The following is a 23,911-nucleotide window of genomic DNA, read 5'->3' on the forward strand; positions in this document are numbered from 1 at the left end:
CAGTGCTGTTTGTACAAAACCTGCGCCTCAGGTAAAACAGTAAACAGACATTTGAAAAAGGGTGAGGAGCTTGAGTACAGTGTAATGATGTTTCAGGTAGAGAGATGCCAAGCAAAGAGATAGCATCAACACAGAGAGCTTCTTCTATTGCATTAGCTAAAGGTTCTGATATCTTGATGGAAATAACTTCATTTTGGCCACTACCAGACACAGTAAATACAATTGCTAGCTGTTAGCGCAGCTGTGTAAGCCTGGTAACTGATGTAAAGTGACTCAGACACAGTCATGAATGGTGCTGGTGGCTGCGCCTGTGCGCTCTTGAACATGTTATCATCCCCTCTGTGCAGTGGAGCATATTAATAAAGCACCTTACAGTTACACCGTCTAAACAGACCGTAAATCACTGCCTATTAAACCCACAGAGGCAGTAACATGCTCTGCCCCTCATCGTACTAGAGGCCACCAGTTTTAAACCGCTACAATTAACACATTAAACACTTCAATCCTGAACTGATGTGACACAATCAGCTAGTATAATGATTAATTAATGGCTGGTGCAAAGTGTGGGCCAACCCTAGAAACCCAAAACAAGGGAAAGTTAATCAGGCTAATTGTCTGAAACCATCTTCATTAACATAATATTGCCACTGATGATCGCATAATGAGTGTAATTGGCCTTCTTTCTTTCCTTTTTTTTTTGGTTTTACAATATATGCTCACTTAAAGACATTCTTAACTTGCAGTACAATATAACAAAATACAAACACTACATAGTAAAAGGCACTCAGTAAAAATGTTTTTTTGTTTTTTTTAGGTTTGAGCTAAGAGGTTTTTTTGCATGTGCATACTTGTAATTCAAGAATGCGTCCTTTCCTCCTGTAGCGCCATGTTGTGATGGCTATCCTCTTCATCGACTGACACACACTGTCAGTTGCTGAGTGTGATGCTGTGAATGGTGTTTGCTGGGATTTTGGCATCTGCTTCCTCCCCGCTGATCCTGAAGATCACGGAGGTGTTGGAGGGGATGGTGGTGGTGGCGTTCAGGGACTGACCCAGCCAACCCCGAGATCCACGCTTGTACATTTTAACTGTTACCTGCGGAGAAGGATCAAAGAGATGTAATACAGATAATGAAGTTGAGAAAAGAGGAGTTTACACAGAAGTGGCTAAGTGCTTAGATATTCAGGGCTTTTCCTGAGGCCGTGACACAGACTCTGACCTCGTGACTTCTGCCTGGAGCGAAGCAGACGCTCATGACTTTCACATTTGACCTCTACATGAACAAGCTGTTGCTCATTCTGTGGGCTTGGAGACTGAAGAACCAGTATAAATGTATTGATACTGGCATGCTCGAAGAGTGACTAATAAAAAATCCTCCCTACGAACCAATTAGTCATGCACTGAAGTGGGCTTAAAAAAAACAAAAAAAAACCCAGAAATATATTCCATAACCCAACTAAAACACTGTGCAACTCTTTCTGCAGAATGATCCAAACGGCAGTCTGAAACAGAATAAATATTAAATTAACCTTGTTCTCACTGTGAGCTTTTTTAATTCCCCTCTACATCTTGAATGGAGTCATACCTCTCTTGATTTTATGTAGGTTGTAGGGCATAATACGCTTTAACACTACATCAAAACTGCCTGTTATGTTTGAGCCTGACAATGGAAGCCTTAACTAGATTTAGACATGCAGGTAATTGAACCACATCCATTTCAAAAAGAATGCCTCGCTGCATCTCTTGTTTGGCTGCATTTACAGGGGATAACAGAATATTACAGTGCCTTTTCACAGTTCCATTTTCTTTCACTTTAGCATTAGGCAATTTTTCAATTATTATTTTTTTCCGTGTTCTTTCATCCCCAGCTCTCCATAATGCCTGGGCCTTTTAGTTAATGGTAGCGACAGTCAGAGCCCAGTATATCGGCCCTTGTCCATTTTGCAGGTCATTGTGGAAGCCCAATAGGCCTTTTATTACGCCGACATCAAAAGGCAGATAAGCATTAGAGGTGGGGAGAATACCCTGCACTAGATATGTTCCCTCTTTCCTTTGTCTGCTATTGAAAGTGATCATTTTAATAGTGAAGAGGTTGGTGAGCTTTGGGGCTGATGGGAAGTGCGACACCCCTGACAGCCTACGAATATGAGCAAGTCGATAACACAACACGAGCGCACAGCACACCCTCAACACCTGCACACTCTTGCTGCTAACCTAATTATCTGCAACAAAGGCTACTGCGATTTCAGACACACATTTTTCCACCATTTACTTACTTATTACTGTGCATTAAAACAGCGAGAAAGAGAGAAAAAAGCTGAACAATTGTGTCTTATATTGCAGCCTTGGCTGGATGCCACATGGCTTGTATTACAATAGCCTCAGACACTTCAGAATGAGTGTCTATTAATTTGGGATGCATGAAAAAATAGCTTCATGACAGCTGGTGGCAGGGAGACACATAAACCAACACAAAGAAAGCAAAGAGGAATTATTCTAACAAATCATAGACAAACTTAATAGTTAGTTATCAGCAATTAACTAATTGAATGGAACTAAAGGTGAATATGGACATAATACTACTTCTGCATTGTATTGAAACCAACACAAAAGTAAAATAAAAGATTTGCTTCATATAGCAAGAGCAGCAGGAAAGGCTGCCTATGAGGGAAAGCATCTACAGAGAACCACTACGGCTGCACAATACAAAAGAAAATGTTCCAAAATCAGTATCTAAATTCAGATCTGCATGGAAATATGTGTGGAACAGATCATGCAGATTGACTGATGGCAGAATATGATATTTTAAGAGAATATCAAAATCCTTGTCTTAGAATATTATGTTTTGGATGAATTGTGCAAAATTGAATTTATCGCAATTAAAATGTATCAGAGATATATCTCTATATGTCGATATTGGCGTACATGTTTTCCGACATGCACCGATACGGGAACTTTCAGAATATAATGCAGGAAAAAGGTACTTTACACAGTTCGTCCTGCAGGGCACGCTCTGCTTTACTGTGGCAGTGCTCCACAATCTTAACCCTATAGTGTCATTCAACAGGGGACAAGAACTAAGAGTCACTGAGGTCAAATACAGCTGGTGTCAAATAATGTAACAGCCACATTTCTAGTGGTTAAAACTATAAACCAGCACAGAAATGACCAACACAAGTCACCCTGTTGGAAACAGAAACATTACAAATATCAATGAAATGTAGGTATAAATTTGCATTTTGGAATTTAAAACCACTATGAAACAGCAAATTATATATATGAATATAGGCTATTATATCAAAATCAGAAATCCCAAATATTAGTATCAGCATTGGCCAAAAAAATCCATCCACCCCTTGTTTGAACCAAAACATAAAATGCTTCAAAACCTTCTTGATGAAGTAAAAATGGCACATTGACCAAGCAGAAAAGCTTCAGAGAAAAAATCAAAACAGGTTTGATGAACGGCTACATTGACCGTGTTTTGCCACACACAGGAAGGAAGCATGCAGCTATCTTTGGCATAAACTCAAAGAGGGGTGTTCTGTGTGGTCTAGACAACCTGCCTGCCAGGTGTTGTTCAGCAGAGATGGTGTGTCAGGTACAGGAACTGTCGCTGCATGTTACCCTCACAGCCACTTGAGGGTAACAAGTGTCTGAGGGTGAAGACGATACTGTGTTTAAAGTGTAAAGGAGCTGCTGAAAGAAAAAGTTATGTAAAGGGCTTCCTGCACTTCAATTTAGCTAATCACACCAGCAAATAGATCAATACTTACTTAAAATGTCTCACTTTTGACTGTGTACAAGAATCACACATATTTCAAGCACAAACAGGCCTGAATGTGTGTGTGTTGAACACTTAATGGTGAGGACAGGACCCTTGGGGCTAAGGTTGGGTGTCAAACAAAGGGCTAAGAGCTCACCTAACGGTGTCTACCCCTGATCTGCCTCTCACTTTCCGTGTCGGGGGAGTGCTGTGAATGACATCACTCCTCACATTTCAACGAGACAAACTCCATTCTCTTATTTACCGTCTGCTAATAGTCATAAATCCTGCCTCTGGTTTACTGTTCACCTTTTAAACTCAAGACGACAGCTCGTTCTAACATCTCCTCACAAGCAGCTGATAGCGATCCCGCTGGTTTCCTTGTCTTCTACCTGTAGGGATGTTTATGGCAGTTTGGTTCAATGATGATTGAGAAATTACCTGTTTTAATTAGAAAATATAAGACATTGCATTGTGACTGCACACTGTAGATCATCTAATTGTTTAAGTATAAATATGATTATTTTTTGATTAAATGTCTGACAGGTCTGACAAACGTGGATAATGTGAGGAACTGTGTAATTGGGTAGGGACATGTCACCACCTGCGTGTATTGCCATTCACAAAGTTCAGATTCTTCCCTTGATAAAGTCAAAGAATCCCAGCGGGGTATCAGTCAGTAGGAGCTGTTACCTGGAGCCATGGGTGCAGTGTTTCAGGTGAACTCTGAGTGAGCGTAACGCCACACCAGCTTCAGACGACGGGCTCTTTGTTCCACGCCGTGTCTCACCAGACACAGACGGGGAGGCACACTGAGTAACACACCTCTGGTGCAGCAAACATCTTTGTCGACGAGCCAAATGTGATGGAAAAGGACCAAAAGTGGTTTGCCATCATTATGGATGGATCTAACAAGGCAATTAGGTAAACACGGTGTGGCTTGGCTCACCGGGTGAATACATTAAGACCTGCTGAGAGAGGTGTGAATCACTGAATTATCAGTAATAGCATCCAACTGATTGGTGAAGTCAGATTATTATTTTTTAATTCAATGTTATTTATGCCTGATTAATCATATAAAGATGAAGGTATGGCATCATATAACTGGGACTGCTCTATTATCAATTAATCTGTAGATAGTTTCTTTTTTCAACTGTTAATTAAGTGAATAAAGGAACACATCACAACTTTCAGATGCTTAAATTTGACTAACAGAGAATAAAAAAACCTACAGATATTAAATTTACAGGGTGTATAAGATGTTTGAGAATCTTGAACCAAACGTGTTTCAACCTGGAAAGATTTAAAGGCACTTCACCCTAAAATAAAAAAAGACATTTTTCCTCTTACCTGTAAAGCCATTTATCATTCTCGATTGTTTATATGTGAGTTGATGAGTTTAACAGCAATCTAGAATCGTGAATACCACTGCAGGTATTTTAGATTTTCTGACGAACTGTCCCTTTAATTGAGTAGTCGGTAAAATTAATGTTGTATAACTTCCTGTTGACCAACTAATCTATTTATCTACAAGCATGTCAGAAAAAATGTATTCCAGTCCATTAAGTTCTTGTTTGAAGAATCACTACAATATCGTCTCCATGAAATACCCAAACATCATAATTGAACTCCAGATATGAACCATCCATCTAGATGCCTAAACTTTGCTTTGGTGACATTACCATCTACGTCAATAACTACATTTGTCTAAAGTCATGAAGGCAAAACATGGCTGGTTAAGTTCTGAATAGCAACGTCTCTGGCTCAGCTAACAGGAAGCCATTAGACTCTCGGCAATAACCATTTACATCCATTCACCCAGCTCTGACTTTATTTCCATCCGCATAAGTGCATTTTCTGCGAGAGGTTAAAATATGAATCCCCCTCCTTTTTTTTTCCTCAATGGGTCTGGTAGTCTGGCTGACTTGAGAGGGCACAATCTATGACTGATTTAATTTGCTCTTTACGAACATCTCTAACAGGATTACCCCCAGAGCATACACTGACTGCCCCCATCTGACTCCATTAACTCCCAAATCAGGTTTAAAGACCATATTGATGCCGTCTGTTATTAAGGGTGATTATCAAAACAACAGACAATGGGCCAAAGTGTCTGTTAACTAGTTTATCCATAATTTCACATAACTGTAACAGATGGCAGGGCTGTCAATTACATACTGTATCTGCTGCACACAGCGGCCACACACTGTCTGGATATGCAGCGTATTAACCTTCACATTAAAAGAACGATGGTCTGCTCACAGGTGGTCGGAGAAAAACAGACAGAGCACACAAAATAAACTATGATATAAAATGACAAATACAGAAATGCAGCGATATGGGAACACAGTGAGAACCTAGCTGTCATTCTGTATAATAATAATAATTTAAAAAAAGAAATTCTCAGATAAAAAAATTCTAATGTCGCTGTTCAGTCCACTTCACCACCTTTATTCTCCTCAATTAACGAGAATGGCTTTTGAAACTGTAATTAAGTGTCTCTGCTCCACTCGGCCTCTTCATTATTCATGAATCCCTATTGATCATATCTTACAAGCTATGCTGTGGGGATCACTGTAATATCCTGAATCCCCAAAACAAATAGCTGAGCTTCCCGAGTTAAAATTAACATCTTGGCCAGTGACCAAAGAAAAGTTTCCGTTTAGATACTAAATCCAGTATTTGATGCTAAATTGGATGATGTCAGAGAATCATGAATAGGAAAAATCCTGTGTGAAGCTTATGTGGTCTTATTAAATGTACCACTGCGAAGGTCTAGTCAATAATTAAATATAATTTATTAACCTTGGGTGGAGCCATATTAGTATGCTATGATCATATCATTATGGTTTCAATTTAGAGTTATTTTAAATACCAATAAAACTGCACATTATTTTCCTAATTCCCTATTTCGTCTGTAAAATGTCAGAAAACAGGGAAATGCTGATCAGTTTCCTAAGAGTCCAAAGTGATAGGGATGCATGATATATATTGGGCCAATACATTATTAATAATGGGAAATTCATATTATTATATATTATTAGATAATTAAATTCAAACAGATAAATAAAGCCTATAATATGAAAGCAATACAAATTGCTTTTTGTCCTCTAATACTGTCCATTTTTAAATTCATAAATTAAGCCTAACAGTTTACTATATGAAGTGTTACTATGGGTATATATATATATATATATATATATATATATATATATATATATATACATATACATACATACACATATATATCCATATATATACTATAAACTTTTTGCATGTATCATGTATTTTCATGTCTTTTTTCTGCAGACTAAGCAGCTACATGCTTGACAGATTAGTATCCGTACAAATTATTTGTTTAAAAATTCTTAAGCAATGCTCTATAAAAGCCAAAATATCTTTATGAAGTTTTTTGATATACTTTAAAAGAAAAAACAGTACCTTTATATAAAAAATATTCATGCATAATAGGGTATAATGTATGCAGCATACAATATAACAGCATGAACATATTATATTGAGGGTATCACTGACCTGCTATGTATATTGCACAACCACAACTCATTCCACATTCAAAGAAATTATTTTGTAATGAATATTAATGGATTGGAGCTTTATTTTAAACATGTATTCAAATTTACTGAAACTCAATCTCCACCTGTGTTAAGTAGGAATGTGTAAAACATGAACTCTAGCGGTTGATGTTTAACTAAATTAACAAAAGAGCGCTTGAAGAGCCCTCAAAAATGACTGGTATTACATGCTGGGTGATGAATTTGGAGGAAACACATTGAGTCATCTTCAAATTGACAGATGCAGAATCTCTCCACGGGACTCTTCACTGTGGCTTAGTGCTCGAGTGAAAAAATAGATTTTACCAAGTTTAATCACACGCTATTACAAGGCAGCTTTTATCATTGCCTTCCACTGTGTAAGTGCTGGTGTCTTCACTAGTTCATTACAGACACTTGTGATTCTGCAGCACCCTTCTCATGTGTAATTGCATGGTTAGCTTTCCTCTGTAGCTTCCTACACACACTCTGCTGCAAATTATTTCCAATTCCAGCTTCTTTTGAGAGCGACGCTGCAATTACAGAAATCGCAACGTCCTGGTAATTTCCCCACGATTTTTCATTTTTGTTGAAAATTGCAACGAAGAGATCTTTTATTTCTGTGAAATTCTACAGAATTATTTTCTTTAATACGGAAATCATCCTTCAACCAAGTGCAGCTGGGTACTTTATGAACCCGACGAACACTGAACTCGTGGAAGCAACTTTTAAGTATCTTTGTTCGTATTTGGTAACTAAAAATACACACCTGTGCTGTTTTTTTTGTACACAGGCTTTCAGAAAATGACAGACATTGCCATCTTATATTGTTAACAAACTGCATTAGACAGCATACATAGTATTCTGTGAATTATCATTGTAAATGCTTTATAATCAAGAATAATGGGCAATGCATATATTTTCTTTTAATGGCTAAATACCTTTTTTCTCCACATAAAAAGAGACCAAAAAGCTGCAGTGGCTGACAATATTATCTATTTAGACAGCAGAATTTGTAGGCTTTGTAAATGGCCAGCTCCTGGCCTTTTGTGTGCCTCCATTCATTATCACCACAAAGCGGTTGATGTCTCCCCTCTCTGCCTTTTCTGTGCTAAGCACCAGACTGTCCATTACAGGCCTGTGACGCGTGCAGCCTGGGAGATGGCCAAACAGAGAGGAATGTTAGTGTGGAGTTAAATTAACAAGCAACATCCATGTGGAATCTGCAGCCAGTCAGAAAGACAAGATGTATCTACGGTGACCGAGGTCTGAATTATTTGTGAGCCGAGATGTTGTCGGTGAATTTGCAGCCTTTCGCCTGGTGGCTTTTCTTCTATTAATCAGCTGACGGGGTGGAGTAGTCAAGTTACAGTTATAGGAACTCAATTGTTGTTTTTCAGCTATGCAATTAGTCGACACTCTATATGCTGACGGTGAGTAAGGAGGCTGTTGTTTTTTTTAAACACAGGGGCTCCATTTCAACTCCTCCTGAATTAACAGGATTATATAAACTGCTACAAAGACCTCACGAAACAGTCATATTTCCGAGCAGGAGACGACATGAAGATGAAAAACATAAGTAACCTGCACTTTAAATTATGACATGAATAGATTTTTAGCTCTTTCTCGGTCTTCCTAATACACACACACACACACACACACACACACGCACACACAGAACGTAATTACCCCTCAATCCATACAAATTGAATGAAGCCAGAACCGCGGTCTAAGAATATAGACCATAATTAATAAATTACAGCCACTCTACTCAATCATTCTCCACTTTGGGGACATGTAGACATCCCATTCTCTGCAGAATAATTGACTGAGCCCGCAGAAAACACACCTAGTTCCCTCCACGGTGGCTTTGTGGATGCATCTGGTGCCACTTCTAACAACCAAACAGATGCCCGAGTGAAACTGCGGCTCATATCGCAGATCTTCTCTCCTCTGTGTTTACAAGTAACAAATCAAAAGCACGCATTATTTCTGGGCTCGGAAAATACGCCTGGGGGAGCTATCAAGTTTCGTTGCCACCCCCAAAGCTTCCCCTCGCAGCTGCTGCACACGAGCAAAGATCTGTTTCTTTCCTAAGAACAGAGAGGGGGACACTGTCACAAAGTCCAAAGCAGCTGTAGTAAAATTTAAAATGGCAAAATCTATTTTTCCTGGAGATTACTGCGGCTGAATGCTTGGAATCTGATAATGGGAAACAAATAAATATCCCTGTCTCCTGTATTTGAACAGTGGGATAAAACAGATACCGTATTAACCATATAGTCCCATTTCTTTGTGAAATAAGGGGTGGGGGTTCGCCCCACACTGCCTCCATTTACAAATCTTTGAAAATAATATATTTTGTTGTCGCCGTGTGTGTGTCCCCTTGGGCTAGGAAAGGGCCCGCTGGAGACTGTCTAATGATTGTTGGGTCATGTATCAAATACACAGCAGCTGGAGGCGAGAGGGGAGAGTGTATACAGTCTGGATGTTCGGGGTGGGGGGTGTGAACTAAAGCCTGAGTGGAGTCTGTAAGGAAAGCCCAGGCTGAGTGTTTGTGTGGGTGTGACATCTGTAATGGATGCTGACCAGGGGTCGCACCCACTGGACCTTAAGAGCCCTGACCTTTGTCTGTCTAACAATTAGCTCATTCGACTAATTTTCTCTAATGAGCACCAGTGCACAAGTGAAAAAATTCAATTTGGGATAGGTAAAAAATGTCACCTAAAATCAGTTTTTGTAAGCATTGAAATCAGTGAGATTTTTCCCTTCATGTCACCTGGTTAACACGTCACTAATTAGCCAGATAATTATCCTGCAATAACATAAACAATTAAAGTCCAAAACATCAACTGATCTGTTAATGTGAACAAGCTCAAATGATGTGCAATTGCCTTGATTCAATCAAATGAGCTAATGAGTATCTTGCAGGCAGGCGGAGTGACTTACCTCAATAAAAAACCTGCAGTTAAGTCGGTAATTAACACTTGGAGTGATGAGTGAATGATTTAAGAGGGCATACTAGAGTGAAGGTACACAAACAGGTTTTTAAAAAGCCTCAATCAGCTTTTCCTAGATTGTGAAATAAAGATTTTTATCGTAAGTCTAATTACTTTACTTCTTGGATCTACAGGTGCATCTCAATACATTAGAATATCATGGAAAAGTCCATTTCCAATAGTTCAAGTCAAATAGTCCCAACCAAGTATTGAGTGCATGTAGATGGACATACTTTTCAGAGGCCAACATTTCCATATTAAACATACTTTTTAAAATTTAAAATTTTAAAATCTTTTGTGATATTCAATTTTTTTTTGAGACACTGATGTTTAGGTCTTCATTAAATGTAAGCCATAATCATTATAATTAGAAGAAATTAAATAAATTGACATGAAATGTTTCATTCTGTGTGTAATGGATCTATATAATGTGCTATTTCCACTTTTTAAATTGAATTACTGACATAAATACACTTTCTACATAATCTAATTTATTGAGATGCATGTAAAACTTGAATGAATGTCTCTCGACCTAAGTTTGATTGCGATCAACACTTACTCTGATGTGCATACAATAACATCCTGGTATTCTTTAATTAAAAATTGCCCAAATTGTTTTCAAATAGCTGTTAACATTGCTTTAATGTTTTGCAATATTCTGCCTAAATCAAACCTGTGTTTTTCCAGTTCCCAGAACAAGAGGGTAATGCCTGAAACCTGAGTCATAAAGTACTACTGCCACCTGCTGGTCTTCTGCTTCACGTTGTGCTTTTTTCCTGACATGTGAAGCAGTTGACACAGTGTCTGGCTCTTATTTACAGACCGTATGTGACTGACCTGAGGAACGTGTCCCAGCAGGGCCCACAGTGAGTCAGCTGACAGGGTCTTGACTCTTGAAAACTCGAGCGTGTCTGTCTCCTGGCGGTTGAGAGCGATGTACTGGCAGCCCTGGTAGTCTCCTTTCAGCTGCTCGCCACAGTGCAGCCGCACCACATCCCACGTCCCCACCCTCCTCAGGACCTCCCGCACTGACTCCATCTGCCTGTACGACAGATGACCTGCAGGACAAAATAACATTTTGTCTTAAAAGTTGCATTCCTGATTATTTAACCATCTCCTGTGGTGGAATTCCTTACAATGTGTTGAGTCTTTCAAGTTAGTTTATTTCAGCCAATTTCAATTTATACAACTGAAATACACATAGAAAAAAATATCAGGGCTTCTTTTATCCCTGTGGCCATATTTTTTTAATTTTCATTTAATCTCTTACAGCACTTAATGTAGCATGTAGTATCTAATTTGCTGTTTATAATGTTTTAAGCTTTTTTTTTAGCTACAGGTTTAGTTTGGCAGGTGTACCTTGCTCTCATTTGTGGTGTGGAAATGTGTTTTTTGTATTTGTTACTGTTGTAAATATTTCATGTTTGTCATGGTCCTTGATGTGACGTGATGCCGGCTGCAGATCAAGTTTCCTTCGGGATAATAGTCAAAGTTGAAAGTTAAAGTTGATAAACAATAATAAGTATTTACTTTCTAAACAGTGACAAACTTCGACTGGATTGGATGGAAGGGGGGCTTAAAGAAGCTCTAAAATGGAGCATTTCAGGGTGAATTACAAGTACTTTCAGACCAGACAATGAGACAATGTGTTTTTTTGAGCAATAAAGCAGGTAAACATGTTTTAGTAGAAACCCAAAATAGAAAATGAGCATAACAAAGTCCCCTTTAATGTTTGTCTTTTAAGGAACTGCTCACCTGAGAGCCAGGAGGGAGTGAGAGCATCTGATATCCAGGCCATGTAGCCCTCCCTGAAAGATTTGAGGAAGTCGTCTATCTGGCTGTGGGAGACCAGCTCCCTCCTCTTCTTCAGCTCCTCGTCCAGCTCACAGTCTGGAGAAAGGAAGATCACCCTGGGGAAGAAGAGGGTTTGCCGCACAGACACTCCACTCCTCTTCAAATGGCCACATAAGCCAGCCGTCTTGGTCTAGAGGAGGAGAATCTAATTAATGACAATTAGCTTTGAATCATTTAGTTGAGAAACTGTCAATCTAACCCTTTAAAACACCAAAATCACAATATAATAATATATATATATATATATAATATAATAATATAAACAAGCTAACGCATTGAGGCAGCACTAAATGAGCTTGTTCTACGAGGATTTAAATTGTATTCTTTAATACATTTATTTATTTATTCAGTGAAATTTGACTATTTGACATATTTTTTTATTACATTTTAGTTCGTTTTGTAAGAACACAATATTGTTATTATTTCAGTTAAACAAAATGTTTTTCACACCTCATTTTATTTGTAGTCAACAATAATAGCCTTGGCTAACCTTGGATGCCGCTGTGTTTAACAGTTACATAATGACCTAAATGACACACAAATGCAGATGTCTAATTTTCAATTTTCTAAAAAAAAAAAAAAAAAAAAAAAAGGACCCACTTTAAGAAATTATACAACTTTAAATTGGCACAGGCGTTTGAGCTGCATCTGCTTTGTGTAGATTAATTAAGTTAGTACGTCCAGTTGAAGCAGAGCTATTTAAATAATGCAGTGTGTGTTTGCCATCAGTCCAAATTGAGCATCTATAGAGATGGAAATGAATGACTCCTAACAGAGGCAGGCACATAAGGTGACAGCTGTGTTTAGGCACCTGCCTGCTTTCACCCCTCCCCCTCTGAACATAATTATGGCCTTTCAAATGAAGAGCAACCACTCGGGAAGTTTAGGAAGCCGGGCTGTAGTGTTTGAAATTTCCATATAAATTGTTCGGATGACTCAGAATCTCTTAACCCGGCTGGAGTTCGGATGAAAACAATGTCCTGGACAATTGATTGGACCTTGGACACAAGTGTGCCAGACAGTTTGACATTTAGGTTTTCACGATGATATTTCAGCGTTTTAACTGAACTAAACGGTCTTTTTACCGTGATAGCTTTGAGGGGATCTTCAATCTGCTCAATGCAGGTATTGGTAAAGTTTTGGTCCTCTTCCTTCACTTGCACATGCCAGTTCTGGTTGGGAGCAGACACTGTGCCTCTCCAGGCTTTTACATCGATGCAGAAGATCCCCTGACCTTAATGCAAAGAAGAAATAAATTAGTAAAGATTTACAGGCTCAGAACTAACAATTAAATACCACATATTCTGTAGCTAATTCTTTCCTCAAGGCAAAGTGGATGAAATCTCACACCAGTCTATGTGAATGTTTATCTGTGATAAACAAATTATTGGTATTTAGTCTGAAGATATATGCATGTCAACGCATTTCTCCTTCCTTTGCTTTGAATATTCAAGACAAAAATAGTGGTGCCAAATGTTTGGTATGACACAAAAATTTAAAAAAATGAATGGATCAATGTCACGATAGCAATTCATATATGCTGTGATATAAAACATAACGTGACTCAAATATAGCAACATTTAGGGACTACTGCATCAACTCATATAATATATAATGTGTTCATTTTATATGTAATTTTAACATCACACTAGGAAACAATATAATTAAGGATGGCTGAGTTGCTTTTAGCTGCTTTAGATTGAGTGTGCTGCCTGCTCCAGTAGTATTATGCAAGCTGGCTCACTGCCATCGTTAGGCTGATAACTAACACCTGTGCTTATCCCACTCTGACAGACAAAATATCTACTGTGTAAAAGGTCTTTTAGAACTAAAGTTGTCAAAATAATAGATACATTTTTTAGATACCACATATTTACAAGTAACCAAAGCTATTAAAAAAACAGATCTACAGTCAGATTTGAATCCCAGAGCTGCACAGGTAAAACAACAGGTGAGAAAACTGTATGTTGTTGTGTTTTCTGTGACTTTTTTTATAGCAGCGTTAAAAAATTATCTTCTAGCTAGGACTCTTTTTTTCTTTTTGCTTTGGTATTGAATGAGGTACGGAGTAAATTTGTTTAAATACTGGTATATTATCGAAGTTTAAAGTTCTGGCATTGTGACAACCTTATTTGGAACTCACTGCTCACTCAAAATATTACTCAGCCTTAAAATAAATAAAATAAATTGAAGCTATATCTCAATATCACAAAAACGAATGTTCAGATAATATTGAATCCAATACCATGCCATAAATGCAATTTTTTTCTAGATACCAACCTGTGAGGATAACAATATTGATGTCATCTTTGGTGGTCTTAAACTGGTCGGGGATACGCAGATTGCAGTAAACATCTTCCTTTCTCAGCCCGGTGAGTCTCCTAGAAAAAGAAAAGAGTAGAAAAGGTATTTAGGTATCGTATAAAGTTATTACAGCATACGTGTTGGCATGTCCAGCCGACACAAAGTAATATTAACATTTGTTTGGAGTTTTGTTTATGTTTATTCCATGAGTGTAAGTCCATTATTCACTCTCATTCTGGCTCTGCTTTAGTCTTCACAAACGCTTGAGGAAAATATTTCCCCCGCTATGTAGACCAGCTTTGTCTGTTTGGTGCTGGGCAGGTAGTGTACAGCAAGTTCATCAGAGCTTTTTCAGATAAATCAGCAAAGTTTCTGAGAACTCAGGGGAACTGTAGAGTTAGTTGTCTGACGGTTCATCGCTACAAACAATCCCTTTCAAATTACACATCATTAGTATAACACATATTTATTAATGCAGATTTAAGTTAACATTACTTACCTGACATGTTGTATGAAGTCAGGTAGTGTTGGTGTCTGATGTGAGCTCTGGCCTCGGGCACTTTCTGAAGCTTTGGAGCTGAGATTAAACTGGGTAAACAGGTATCCAAGCTGAGGCATTCTGGTATTTATCTGAAAAAAAACAAGACCATGTTGTCTGAGAACGCAGTTTGAGTCAGAGACAACATATTTAGTAAATTATATTACTTTAAGAAATAAATCCATACATATACAAGTTACTGTATGTAAATACAGATTCAAGATCCTTTAACTTCATGTGAGTATTTCCATTTTCTGCTACTTTATGCTTCTCCTCCACTTCATTTCAGAGGGGAAATGTACTTTGCACTCCACTATATTTTTCTGACTGTTTTGGTTTTTAGCAGATGCAGTAATAAACTACTAACTAGTACTATACAAAGCAGACATGTGAAGTGGTCATTTGCTCACACAAGTCACAAGTCATTTTGTCTTGGCCAAATCACATCAAGTCACAGGTTAAGTCAAGTAAAGTCATAGTTAGTAATTTTATGCAGCATTAAATGACACATGAAAGTTTTGAAATGCAATCAATATATTGTGTTAGGTTTCCAGAAACTTAACGTTACTCTTTATTAGGCCATCTTTCGCTAGATTTATCTGGCTAACATTAGCTTACACCCTCCCTCACAGACACTCACTGATCCAACAAAGTTTAATGTAGTCCAGACATGTAATGTAGCACAGACACTTGCAATGTCAACATTAACAACACTGAACATTTCTTAGATTAATTAATGTAATATTTAAACATGAAATGAACACAGAGAAGTCATTTGAGTCATCAAGTCTCAAGTAAAGTCAAGTCACATGTCTTTAACTTCCAAGTCAAGTCTCAAGTTATTTATTTTTTTGTCAAGTAAAGTTGCTTGGCATCAACAGAGACTTGAGTTGACTCAGGTCCAAGTCACAATGACACGGGTCCACATGTATAAAACAAAATGTCTAAAATTGACAATTTCCAACACTAACTGTAGTGTTTGTTAGTGAAAGAATTCTTTAATAATATAATCCTTTTAACTGAGCTGCTTAATACTGTACTTTTACTATACCATAAAAGACAAAGGTTGTATATTTTCTATATATTTTGTATTTTTCTACTACACTGTTGCTTATAAAGTTGAAATAAAAAATGTATTTTTTTAACCTCTTTCTATGAAATGATTGTGACAATGTGATTTATTCTTGACAGATAGTGTATATCTTCTCAACACTTTTTTAATCAATCTCTTCCAAAGTGAATACTTATGCATTTAAATAGGAATAAACAGAGGATTGTGTCTAAAAATAACATTATTCCAACACTATGGGCAACAGTGTATTGTGCGGATAATAATCATACATATGCCTTAGTAACATTTTGAACTTTAGACTACTTTAAGTTCAGCAAAGTACCTAAGTACATCTTGTACCACTACAGATAGCTTCAGATGTTTGGCTTACATACTGCAGTACTGTTAAAATGAAGTCAACATGGTGTTTAGCCTTCATGAAACATGCTTTTCTAGCCAAATCCAGTTATAAAACTAAACTAATTGAATGTAAAACGCTTTCTTTGTTGCTTCAGCATTGTTGTTGTGCTTTGAAAGCTTCTTGAAAGCATGCTAGCTGCTACATTCCGGCTCTGCAGCTTTGTTGACTGCACTTGAACTTCAGGACCCTGTGGAGAGAACAAAGAGCAACAGACAGGACCAACACGAGCTCTGAAACAACAACAATACATACTGATGAAGTCTCGCGCTGTTCAAAGAGCCGTTCAAGAGGGGAAAATGAGGGGCTTCAGCTCGACATTTTCCTGGCGTTGAGGTCTCTTTCCCAAATGCTGAGCAATGAAACTCTATCCAGGAAAGCTGTTTCACAATTCCTCCGCCTCCCCCCTCCTCTCCAGCAGCACTTCATGTGTTCCTGGAAGAAGTAAACAACAGACCACGTGCACGACCTGAAGCGTCGGATTTCACCCACAGGGACGTGACGTCAGAGCACGTCACTCAGCCCAACCCGCAGTGTTTGCGTGGTGATCTGATGCATTAAGGGAACTATTCCTGTACCTTTCATGTGATGTTCAAGTGATGCCTTGGATTGGGATCTGCATGACAAGCTGTGGTGGAGGAAATTCACAGTGGTGCCAGAAATTCCTACTAGGAACAGTGTAGAAATACTTATTAGAAGAAAAACACTGCAGTTTTCTGTAAAAGTACTAGTGTTAAAATAGCCTAGACTTAAAAACTGAAAGTACTTATTATTCAGAATGGCCTATTTCACAATCATATATTATATAATTGTATTAAAATTACAATCATGTTGGGACTAATTATTTTTTATACTGCTGTATAGCTAAATATTTAATAACAAGCCCTAATTAATTAGTTAATTATATTTTGGATTAATAATCTGACACTGCTAAGTAACTAAAAATAAATGTAGTGGAGTAAAAAGTACAATATCTTTCTGAAAAGTAGTGGAGTATAAATAAATAAAAACAGCATAAAATAGAAATACTCAAGTAATTGAAAATAAGTGAAAATAAGTGAAAGTACTTATTATATTATAGTGAAAATAAGTGAAAGTACTTATTATTCAGAATGGCCTATTTCACAATCATATATTATATAATTGTATTAAAATTACAATCATGTTGGGACTAATTTTTTATACTGCTGGATAGCTAAATATTTAATAACAAGTCCTAATTAATTAGTTAATTATATTTTGGATTAATAATCTGACACCGCTAAGTAACTAAAAATAAATGTAGTGGAGTAAAAAGTACAATATCTTTCTGAAAAGTAGTGGAGTATAAATAAATAAAAACAGCATAAAATAGAAATACTCAAGTTAAGTACCTCAAAAATGTACTTAAGTACAGTATTCAGTAATTAATACAATAATTTCACAGCATCCCGGGTGAGGCTGGGGACATGGAGTCCGAATGGGCCAGGTTCAAAGCCTCAATTGTTGATGCGGCTGGTAGGAGCTGTGGTCTGACAGCAAGAACCTGCTGGTGGACACCAGCGGTGAGGGAGGCCGTCAAGCTGAAGAAGGAGGACTTTCGGTCTTGGCTGGCTGAGGGGTCTCCGGAAGCAGCAGACGGGTACCGTTCGGCCAGAAGGGCTGCAGCTGCGGCAGTCGCTGAAGCAAAAGCTCGGGTATGGGAGGAATTCGGGGAGGCCATGGAGGAGGACTTTTGGTCGGCCTCAAAGAGGTTCTGGAAAACCGTCAGGCGACTCAGGAAGGGAAAGCAGGGCTTGGCCCAAGCTGTGCTCAGCGGGGGCGGAGACCTGCTGACCCGACCTGTGGATGTCCTCAAACGATGGAAAGAACACTTTCAGGAACTCCTTAATCCAGCCAACACGTCCTCTGTGGAAGAGGCAGAGTCTGGAGACTCAGGGGAAGACTCATCAGTATCCCTGGCAGAAGTTGCCGAGGTAGTCAAAAAGCTACCCGGCGGCAAGGCGCCAGGGTTGGATGAGATTCGCCCTGAGATGCTGAAGGCTCTGGACACTGTTGGGCTGTCATGGCTGACACTCTTCAGTGTCGCGTGGAGGTCTGGGACAGTGCAGTGGAGTGGCAGACCGGGGTGGTGGTTCCCATTTTTAAAAAGGGGACCGGAGGGTTTGTTCCAATTACCATGGAATCACACTGCTCAGCCTCCCCGGAAAAGTCTACTCCAGGGTGCTGGAAAGGAGGCTCCGGCCGATTGTCGAACCAGCTCTTTACCCTTGCAAGACTCCGGGAGGGTTCATGGGAGTTTGCTCATCCAGTCTACATGTGTTTTGTGGACTTGGAGAAGGCCTACGACCGTGTCCATCGGGGAGTTTTGTGGGGGGTTCTGCGGGAGTATGGGGTACCGGGCTCGTTGCTACGAGCTATCCGGTCCCTATATAACCAAAGTGAGAGCTGTGTCCGCATACTCAGCACAACGTCAAACACGTTCCCAGTGGGTGTTGGCCTCCGCCAGGATTGCCCCTTGTCTCGGATTCTGTTCCTGATTTTCATGGACAGGATCTCACGGTGCAGCCGGGGGGAGGAAGGGATCCAGTTTGGTGACCTAAGGCTCTTGCATCTCTGCTTTTTGCAGATGATGTGGTTCTTTTGGCTTCATCAAGCCGAGACCTCCAGCACTCACTGGGGTGGTTTGCAGCCGAGTGCGAAGCGGTTGGGATGAGAGTCAGCACCTCCAAGTCTGAGGCCATGGTTCTCTGCCGGAAAACGGTGGACTGCCCCCTCTGGGAGAGAGGTACCTAGCGACCTGGCCCCGGATAATCATAGGAAAATGATTGAATGAAAAAAATGAATTAATTGATGATATGTACACATTTATTATTATTTATAGTTAGAATATATTTGATGTGGACTTATTCAGTACTGATCTGTAGCTGTACATTAACATGAGATATATATATATATAAAGTATTCATTCTGTCAATGAGTTGATTTGGGATTCCTGTTTGAAATCATCTTTTCACATAAAATACTTATTTTTTTCCTTTCTTTTATTCTAGAGGAATATGAGTCAGTACGAGTTACATATTCTTAGTTACATATCTGATGATAATTTCCAAATATTTGATCAATTTGTGCTTCCTACAAAAACAGCACAGTGATGGAAACATAGATATTGATAGTACAGTATTGATATATTTCGGTCTGGCCTTAAAAGAGACACATGGAATAATTTAGAGAGCTGTTACTTCAACATTGAGGAATATTTGTATTATATGTAATGTATTAATTGAACTAGGGTATAGAAATAATATTATGCTATAGCTGTTCAAGATGAATGTGAAATTAAGTATTAAAATGTTATTCACAGGTGACCCTATGTATAAAGAGCAGACTTATCAGAACAGTGTAGAGAAGTTTAGTTGACTGAAAATAATAACTTTTCATAGCATATGGGAGGACACCAGTGAAATGTACCGTATATTGTTTTTTCCCCTCTGAGCTCATATAGTCTACATAAGGATTTGCTTGCACATCCAGAAGAATTCTCACATCCTGCATGAGCCTACAGAGAGGATATTACAAAAGTGATGAAGAATATTTAATTCAGCAGTAAATACACACGGAATATCTCAATGTGGTGATAAACAATATCCGGATAGCACAAAATACCATAAAAGAGCTTAATATCAAGAGCAGATAGCCAAATCAGCTCATATGGGCTCAATGGAAGCCAATAAACAGAGGCACTCTGCCTCTCCTGACCTTCACTTCTGGTTGAGATCGGGGCGATAAAGCAGGCGCAACCTCAATAAAACCCGTACAATGGAGTAAAATAAATAGATATTAAATTAAAGCAGAGGCAATACTGGCTGAACTGCTGCAGGAATTCGAGAACAAAAGCTTCTTTGTGCAGTTTAATATTGTCCACAATCACCGCCTCATGATACATTTCCAATCATTTTCATCTCTTGCCGCCACGTATCAACACATATAATCATCTTGTATTGGAACTTGCAAATGACTTGTGTGTGTGAGCAGCCACGTTTAGATATTAAATGTGTCTCATGCTCCTAGTTTGGCCTTTTCGGTTCGAGTTAATATCAAATTCATAATCTGTCTCATCTCTGACTGTCCGCCGGGGACGAGTTTCTGGTGTCAAACATTCTCATGAGTGCAGGTTTGCCTTGCACAAACTTTACCTCAGCTACATGTTCTGTTCTCACCGAATACTCAGAAGAATATCTTGCAAAATGAATAAGCAAATTCTGTTTTTGGTGCCATTATGCACACTGCTGCTTCAAGACCCATGTCGCTGTCTTCAGTCTTTTGTCCTGGGCTGAAATCCAGGCCCTCTTCAAGTCCGCTGCATGCTTCAAGTGCTTCCTGAAGCCTTGCGTTAATGCCATTTTCACCTAATGCACCTGAAGAGCTCTGCTGTGTGTCTGAGGAGTTGCTGAGGGGTTTTCAGGTTCCCCTCTGAAGTGTAACTAGACATCAGAGTTCATACTTAGGGGGGCTTAGCTACTATCGTATAGAGAGCTTAGTAACCTTAGAAAGAAACAAGCATAATCTGAAGAAAGATAGTGGTATGAATGTCATGTATTTGTACAAGCAGATGATATTCAGTTTCTAATGCAGTAAAAAAAAAAAAAAGATAATTTTTCATGCTGATAATATTTCCATTTTCAGTCTCTCAAATCAAATATCTCATTTGCAGAAGTAATGGCTACATGACATCGCTGATGCTCTGCTCACTAATTTTTGCTCATTCTCTTTGAATTATTTATACGAGAGATTCTCCATATGCTCTCAGAGGATTCTTGTCCATTCCTTTCGGAGAGAATTAGCATTTTACAGTGAAGAGTATAAAGAGCTTAACTGCCCCAATCAAACCGAGTGATTTAAATCCTGTCTAATCAAGATGTTTAATAGGGGTTGCAGCTGGATGACCTGAAGTAAATGGTCTGAAAATGTTCCTGGGTCTCAATCACCTGTGTAATTATGGCCATTTCACCTGAAAAGGCATGGGTGCTTTGGAACAAGAAAAGCTCTATAAATGCCTTTTTTGCAATGTGGCTGAATGAAAAATTACTAACAAAATAGAATAACTAATAACAGCAATGATTTATTAAACTCAGTCAAACCTGGGCTCAAAAATGAAGCGTGAAAAACAGTTTTGGTGTCGACCCCGGAGAGGCTTCTTTGTGACTGGCCTGCCTCAGTAATTAGTTATGCCATATGAAGAGGTAATTTGTATGCTAAAGTTTAATTGTTCAATTATCCCTGGATGTGAGAGGAGGCCTTGATGCCATTTCATCATGTTTGGAAATAGTGTTGAACCCCTCATGCCACATATTGTAATAGTTGGCAATTACAGCGAGAGCCCTCTAACTAAGTTGATTGATGCAGGCTGGCCCTGCTGAAAAGCCTCTGCTACCTGCCGGGTGCAGTTGTTGGCAGTAAAGAGTTGGTCCATTCAGCCTGCAGAGCTGAACCAGCCGGCAAAGGACCCCAACTAGCTGCTGACAGACAGCGTAAACACCAACTGTATAAGTACTGAGGAGGACAACATGTTAAAACAACATTATTACAGAAAAAAACAAGACAAGCTATGATAAGCAATTATTTTAGAAAAGAGGCTCACTTTTGTTTCTTCAGGCTATAAACAGATTGAGAAACTACAAGATCAATAATGCTCAAACATTTTACTGCCTATATGCCCCAACTTTGCATTTCAGCCTGGGAAGTTTCATGTGTTTATGCCCTCTGAATGCAGCTTTTATTGGGGCCAAAATCTGTATACTGACCTCTCAATATATGCCAAAACAGTCCTTTATTATATAACCAATTTTTTGAAAGCTCTACAGAGACTTTGTACACTGCCTCAAGATCACGGCTTCTATCATACACTGTGTCTGCAAAAAGCCAACACATAAAATAGTTTTCAGAATGATGGGACCATTTGGGGACCTTTCTTGGCACAGAGCCATATTTATCTGCATCAATAGGGCCTCTGATCTGACTGGCAGCCTTTTTTATTTAGTTCTGTTTATATTTTAGTTCACTTGGTGTTGTATTTTCTATTTTATTTCTAATATATTGTCATTGTAAAACTTAAAACTGTCAATAGAAGTAAGTTGTAAGTATAAAAAAAAAATGAAAAATGAATAATCAACATAAAATAAGCATACTTTTTTATTGTTACTGAAAAAGAGACATTATTGTTTTGTTTTTAAAAATCACTGTCAATGTCAAACAAATATTATATATTTTATTTGAAATATTTTCATAGTAATGAAAATTAGAAGTGCGTACACTCAATGACAACAATTACTCAATTAAATTGCCATTACTTTTGTTGAACAATACATTATGACTTCCTGGGACTCGAAATTTAAAGTTTAGGTCTTGAGACTTGACTCAGGATTTGAGTGCAAAGACTTGACTTACTTGTGACTGGTATAAAGGTTTTTAATCAATAACTACAACTACTATATAAGGAATTAAGAAGCTTAGTGTTGCCATCTACAGGCTGCTATTAAACAAGACAATAACAGGCATCTAGCATTGAGATACAAAGCTGGAGAGGTTTGTGCATAGCAGTATAAAGTAAAATGAATATGACAATAGACTGCAGTGTGTGAGCCAAGTTTAATAAATGCTAAAGAAAGAAAAATCCAGTTAAAGAGATATTGTGTTGGACACTGAATTGCATTTGATCAGTATGTTACATGTAATCTAGACTCGACAGGAAGAAGTAAGAAATAAAAGCATGTCTGTGTTTTGGATATATATGTAATACATTTATCATGCAATTACAGCTCCACAATCAGTTAATGATGACCAATGATTATGGTACATTTCATGCCTTTCAGGGGCCCAGATGGGAATTTGGGAGACAAAAGGGCCCCCTTCACTCTCACCCAGCAGCCTTTCAAGATTCTCATTAGCGTGCTAAATTGAACCATATGTGTCCAATTTGTAATTAGCTCCTCCACAACAAAAGGTGACAAAAGAGGTCGACTCTGTTCTCCTTTTAAACAACAGCAATCACAACACAGGAAGTGAGATTATTTTGGCAATTGCTCATGTGTGATTGTATTTCTCTTTTTCATTTCAACGTATAGAGGAGGGGAAGACTTTGGTAAATGTAGGACACACACTTGAAGCTTTACACAAATATACAGAGCTTCAAGACTCAATAAGTCAAAAAACACTACAAGCTTACACTCTAGCAATTAATTAACTGCAAAAAACAACATTAAGTGCAGAGGACCACTTGAACTGTATGAACCCTTCCTGCTTTGGTTTACATCATTTTTCGTTCTGCTCTTCCTGCAGAGAAGGGTACAGTTCAGGTGTTTACAGTCTGTGGTTACCCCAGACACTCATGCATCTCATTCTGATTTAGTTCTGCAGCTTCGGTGACTTGTTGCACATTCTTTTTTAGGTTA

At 38.4% G+C, this 23,911-nt stretch overlaps 1 protein-coding gene across 1 annotated transcript; it reads right to left on the reverse strand.

Moving 5' to 3' along the window:
• Nucleotides 1-340: 340 nt before the first annotated feature.
• si:zfos-911d5.4 (uncharacterized) lies at nucleotides 341-16,855 on the reverse strand. Its single transcript, XM_059324019.1, has 7 exons — nucleotides 16,737-16,855; nucleotides 14,974-15,104; nucleotides 14,451-14,551; nucleotides 13,256-13,404; nucleotides 12,072-12,300; nucleotides 11,154-11,374; nucleotides 341-1,095 (listed from the first exon to the last, which is right to left on the reverse strand). Exons 2-7 carry the CDS (start codon nucleotides 15,090-15,092, stop codon nucleotides 928-930), a joined length of 987 nt encoding a protein of 328 aa, XP_059180002.1. The 5' UTR covers nucleotides 15,093-15,104; nucleotides 16,737-16,855; the 3' UTR covers nucleotides 341-927.
• Between the last annotated feature and the right edge of the window lie 7,056 nt (nucleotides 16,856-23,911).

This window comes from Centropristis striata, chromosome 21, assembly GCF_030273125.1.
Source record: "Centropristis striata isolate RG_2023a ecotype Rhode Island chromosome 21, C.striata_1.0, whole genome shotgun sequence".
NCBI classification, from domain to species: domain Eukaryota; kingdom Metazoa; phylum Chordata; class Actinopteri; order Perciformes; family Serranidae; genus Centropristis; species Centropristis striata.

Excerpts from the sequence above, each read along its gene's own strand:
- si:zfos-911d5.4 (XM_059324019.1), bottom strand. The coding sequence starts at position 15,092 with ATGCCTCAGCTTGGATACCTGTTTACCCAGTTTAATCTCAGCTCCAAA. Across the intron at positions 14,552-14,973 it reads GACTTCATACAACATGTCAG|GAGACTCACCGGGCTGAGAA; the intron begins GTAAGTAATGTT and ends TTCTTTTTCTAG. Across the intron at positions 1,096-11,153 it reads TGCTGGGACACGTTCCTCAG|GTAACAGTTAAAATGTACAA; the intron begins GTCAGTCACATA and ends CCTTCTCCGCAG.